We start from the raw sequence: 4,458 nt of genomic DNA on the forward strand, positions 1-4,458 counted from the left end.
CAGAAATCAGCTCTCCATTTAATCAAGAGCACCAGCGAAGACATAAATACCCCAGTCTGAGCCTGATTAAACTGTATGCAAGCAGCAAGAATGGGCAAATCAGTGCGCAGTCTGTTGAAGGGATAGCCTACTCGTTTGTCACTGTATTATGACAGCAGTGATTTTGTTGTTTGAGCTGACTGCTCAACATGCGCCCTTCTCCTCTCACGAAATGGAAAGAAAGATGCAAGCGTTTCTTTTCCGACGGAAGACGAAAAGGCTCATATCCAGCTATTAAAAAACGACGAGATATCCCCGTTAAACGACAGTTTGAATGCGTTTGAACTATTTAAAGTTTGGATTCGTGCGTAAAAGCTACATCAAATCTAAGCACCGCGCAGAGAGTCCGCTCCTTGGATTATGTCATTTCACTTTGAAATGAAGGAAAATGCTCAAAGATAAGAGTCAATGCATTGATGGAACATCTCGATTAAAAAAATAAATAAATAAAAAAATAAAGATGGAAACATCTTTCCATTTGAAAGATGTTTCTGGGAGTGCAGGCGGAGAGAGATAATCAGTTTCAGCAACTAACTGTTGATAAATATATCAGTAAATGAATCTGGAATAACTCAAACTTAAAGGTTCCGGATGCTTTTACAACAACATAAAACTGTGAGACTCTTAAATCCTGAACTCCTTCACAAATTATATCGGGATCAAAAGAGTAAAACTAGATTGCACTGAAATGATTTAAAATAGTTTTAGGAGAACAGCAGTAAGGTGTTTAAAAGCAAACTGCCCCCAGCGGACTATTCTTCCACACAGGAAGCTCTTCTTTCTTTCTTTCTTTCTTTCTTTCTTTCTTTCTTTCTTTCTTTCTTTCTTTCTTTCTTTCTTTCTTTCTTTCTTTCTTTCTTTCTTTCTTTCTTTCTTTCTTTCTTTCTTTCTTTCTTTGTTGCTGAAATAAATCCACGCACACATATTTTCACGACATTCCCTTTATGCAGTGTCTAGTTCAGCTTCAAATACAAAGTCCACATTCTAAGGACGTGAGGCCGTGCATGATGACGCTTGGAAACATTTTTTTTTCTTTTTGCTGCTGAATTTCGCAGTAAAAACTGAAGTCAAAACGCACGCGCACGAACAACCGTAAAGTTCATCCTCAGGACAAATGAGTTCATGTCGCCTGCAGGCAGTCCGTTCACTTCACATCAGCTGCGGCCTCTGCATGGCGTCCTGGTGAGGATGGTGGTGGTGGTGGTTCGGGTACCAGTGGCCAAAGCTGTTCATGTAATTGTTCGGGTGCATCGGGGCTCCTTTGGTCGCCATGGAGACCTCCCAGAGCTGGGGTAAGGCCGGGGAGCAGGGGGAGATGGAGCTGGAGCTGTGGAGATGCTCCCCCTCTGAGCCTCCGCCATGTTTCATGATCTTCTTGTACTTGGAGCGCTTATTCTGAAACCATATTTTCACCTAAAAAATGAAAAGAAGGATGAAAACAGGTTTTTATTGTTATTTTTGGGAGGAAAAATAACTCAATTCATTTCTCCAGCAGGTATCCAGCTTCAGAGTTACTTTTGTAAATCCCAGGCTTTTTTATGAGGTAAACAAACTTAATAGTTGAGTGACTCCAAACTTATTAAAACTGAGATCCCCTATTGTTGGTTGTTTTGTAAAGCCAGTGGTGCGTGAGTGTAACAGCTTCAGACCGAGATCAGGAGGATTAAGAAATAAAAACAAGCCCAAGGCGTTGGCGGCAAAATGAGATGCAAATGATTATACATATTATGCTTGTTTTATTTCTAACAATTAATACGGAGAGGTGAATATTACAGACGTTTAAACAGCCAAGCTCTGCTTTCTTAAAAAAACTACAGGAGATACAACAACAAAAAAATTGATCGATCAATTTCTGTCTATCCGTGTGTGTGTGTGTGTGTGTGTGTGTGTGTGTGTGTGTGTGTGTGTGTGTGTGTGTGTGTCTTTGTTTCTCTTTTCTGTTGAAAGCTGAATGCCAAATAAAAAGCTCGAGGACACCTGAAGATGATTAGTTGACATTGCACCTGCTGTTTTATGGGAACACGCGAGAACCCAAGCGCATGCACGAGACTGGCACCTAGAAACCAATTAAAAGCCCCCAAATGCCCTTCCTAAATAAATAAATAAATAAATTAATTAATAATAATAATAATAATAATAAAGTCAATGAATAAATAAATACATTTTTTGACTCTGACTAAATTTGGTATTTATTATTAATTTGGGGGATTTGCGCGTGCGGAGGCCCGCATGTCTAACAAAGGGAAAAGCAAGCAGCAAATTAAGCCCAGCAGTTGAGAGCTGCATTAAAGGATCGAGGATCAGGTTTGTTCCGTGATCCCTGATAATACTACTGAATAAAAATGTTTTCCTTTCTTCGGTTAGCAGAGCTCTACATTATTGTTCAAAGCCACATAGCTGCACACGCCTGATCAGATAACACAGTCAAACAACTCAGCCGTAAAACTCTGGCTGGAAAATGAATATCACTGCAACTAACTGGATCCCCTCGCAAACTCCTGACTTACGTATTGAAACGTGGACGTAGATCAGTGAAGATCAGCGGAGGAGCGGAAAACCCACCTGAGTCTGCGTGAGGCCCAGTTTGGCAGCCAGGTCTGCGCGCTCGGGCAGAGCCAGATACTGGGTCTGCTGGAAGCGCTGGTGCAGAGCCTGCAGCTGCAGGCTGGAGTAGATGGTCCGAGGTTTCCGCATCTTTTTCCCCTTGCCGTTCACCAGACGGACGTCCCTGCTCTCAGTCATACCTGATTTGTTGGGATCTAAAAGAGACCACAGAAAAAAACGAAAAACAAAATAAAGATAATTAGTAATACAAACCCAAAACAAAATTAAAAAAACAATAAAGTTTTATTAGACACATTTTGACATTTTGACTGACGGGCCTAATGCATGGCTGCAGGCAGGAGAGGTCACAGGCGACCCGCAGCCGTTTTATTCAACCAGAAAACAGAAGGTTTTATATATATATATATATATATATATATATATATATATATATATATATATATATATATATATATATATATATATATATATATATATATATATATATATATATATATATATATATATATATATATATATATATATATATATATATATATATATATATGTATATATATATATTTTTTTTTAAATCAAGGCGCCCCAAGTGCGCAGTTACACCTTGGCACTGATTTTTTGTGTGGAGTTTCTCTCTCATACCTGTCCTCTCTAATCTGCTGTGGCTCAGACCGCCGCTGCTGTGGCTGCTGTGCTGGTAGGGGGACATGTAAGCGGATGGCGGGTGAGCGTTCACCGTGCCCGGGTAGGCGTATCCCAGCGGGGGGCCATAGGACGCGTTGCCAGGAAAGGGACCTTCGCGCTGAGAATGCCCCGCAGCGTGGAGGCCATGCACGGGGTAAATGTGTGAGAGTCCCGGGGAGTGCTGCTGGTGCGCCGGGTGTCCGTGGCCGAACTCCAGAAAGGCCGACTTGGAGGGATCGGAGCCGTTCACACTGTCGGGCATGAAACCCATAGACATCATTTAGCTAATGCGCGAGTCCATAAAGCTGCCGCTCTGAGGAGGAATTCATGAGTTTCTGTCAGAAAGCAAAATAAAACTGGAGCAATTCCCCGCTGGAATCCAACGCGCCGTTCGAGAGGCAAACATCCACGCAGGACCAAGTCGCGCCGGGCATGTTTTTTTGGCAGGTGTCTCCGGGAGGTAGAAGGAGATGAAAAGCGAAAGGTGTCCCGGGTTTAGGTCAGAAGAGGAGCTGACATGGTTGTTCAAACCGATCGTGCGTGCAGCGCCTCAAACACGCAGCCTTCCATCACAGAGCGCTCTGATTGGTCTGCAGCAGTCGGCTGTCACCGGAGCTGCACCATTAACTTCATTAATATGGGATCCAGCCAGGGAACACCTCCCCCCATTGATCAGCGAATACATGTATCGGTCCCGGGTTAAACACACAGCGCTCCGGGAGAACTGACGAACACACTGTTCAAGATCAGATGAATAAAACAAAAATAAAATTCGGCAAATCTGAAAGGAAAATCCATATTCTCTCATGGAAAAGTGTAATAAACTGACATGAATTTCCACAAAAAAATAATATATATGTAAAAAAATACATTTAAGGTTTTTAATCATCAGTTTTGAATTTTATATAAAAAACTCTTCAAATTGTAAATAAAATATCATCTTTAGTCTACAGTATTTTATTTTCATCATCATTTTATTCGTGCAACCTAAAAGGTTTATGTCAGCACAAAACATGGCCAGATAATATGGCACTGTATTTTTGAGGAATATGAATATTTTTAATTAAATGAAAGTTAAAAAGCAAACTTACGTCCCAAAGCGAGCAGACATACAAACTGAAGCTCAGACTCATTACACCAACACACAGCAGAAATGAGAGAACAGATTTATCA

The 4,458-nt window shown here is 41.3% G+C and overlaps 1 protein-coding gene across 1 annotated transcript; it reads right to left on the reverse strand.

Moving 5' to 3' along the window:
- Positions 1-964: 964 nt before the first annotated feature.
- On the reverse strand, positions 965-3,842 carry dlx4b (distal-less homeobox 4b). Its single transcript, XM_014969158.2, has 3 exons — positions 3,244-3,842; positions 2,602-2,798; positions 965-1,452 (listed from the first exon to the last, which is right to left on the reverse strand). The coding sequence occupies exons 1-3, from the start codon at positions 3,563-3,565 to the stop codon at positions 1,189-1,191; spliced, it is 783 nt and encodes a 260-aa protein (XP_014824644.1). The 5' UTR covers positions 3,566-3,842; the 3' UTR covers positions 965-1,188.
- Positions 3,843-4,458: the final 616 nt, after the last annotated feature.

The sequence above is a fragment of the Poecilia mexicana genome, unplaced genomic scaffold (genome assembly GCF_051168715.1).
Source record: "Poecilia mexicana isolate PSO_F unplaced genomic scaffold, ASM5116871v1 scaffold_19, whole genome shotgun sequence".
Lineage (NCBI taxonomy): Eukaryota > Metazoa > Chordata > Actinopteri > Cyprinodontiformes > Poeciliidae > Poecilia > Poecilia mexicana.

Bases quoted from the DNA above. Each gene is read 5' to 3' on its own strand.
- dlx4b (XM_014969158.2), bottom strand. From the start codon at position 3,565: ATGATGTCTATGGGTTTCATGCCCGACAGTGTGAACGGCTCCGATCCC. The intron at 2,799-3,243 runs GTATGAGAGAGA...GGTCTCTTTTAG, and splicing joins CAGCAGATTAGAGAGGACAG to ATCCCAACAAATCAGGTATG. The intron at 1,453-2,601 runs GTGGGTTTTCCG...TTCATTTTTTAG, and splicing joins TGGGCCTCACGCAGACTCAG to GTGAAAATATGGTTTCAGAA.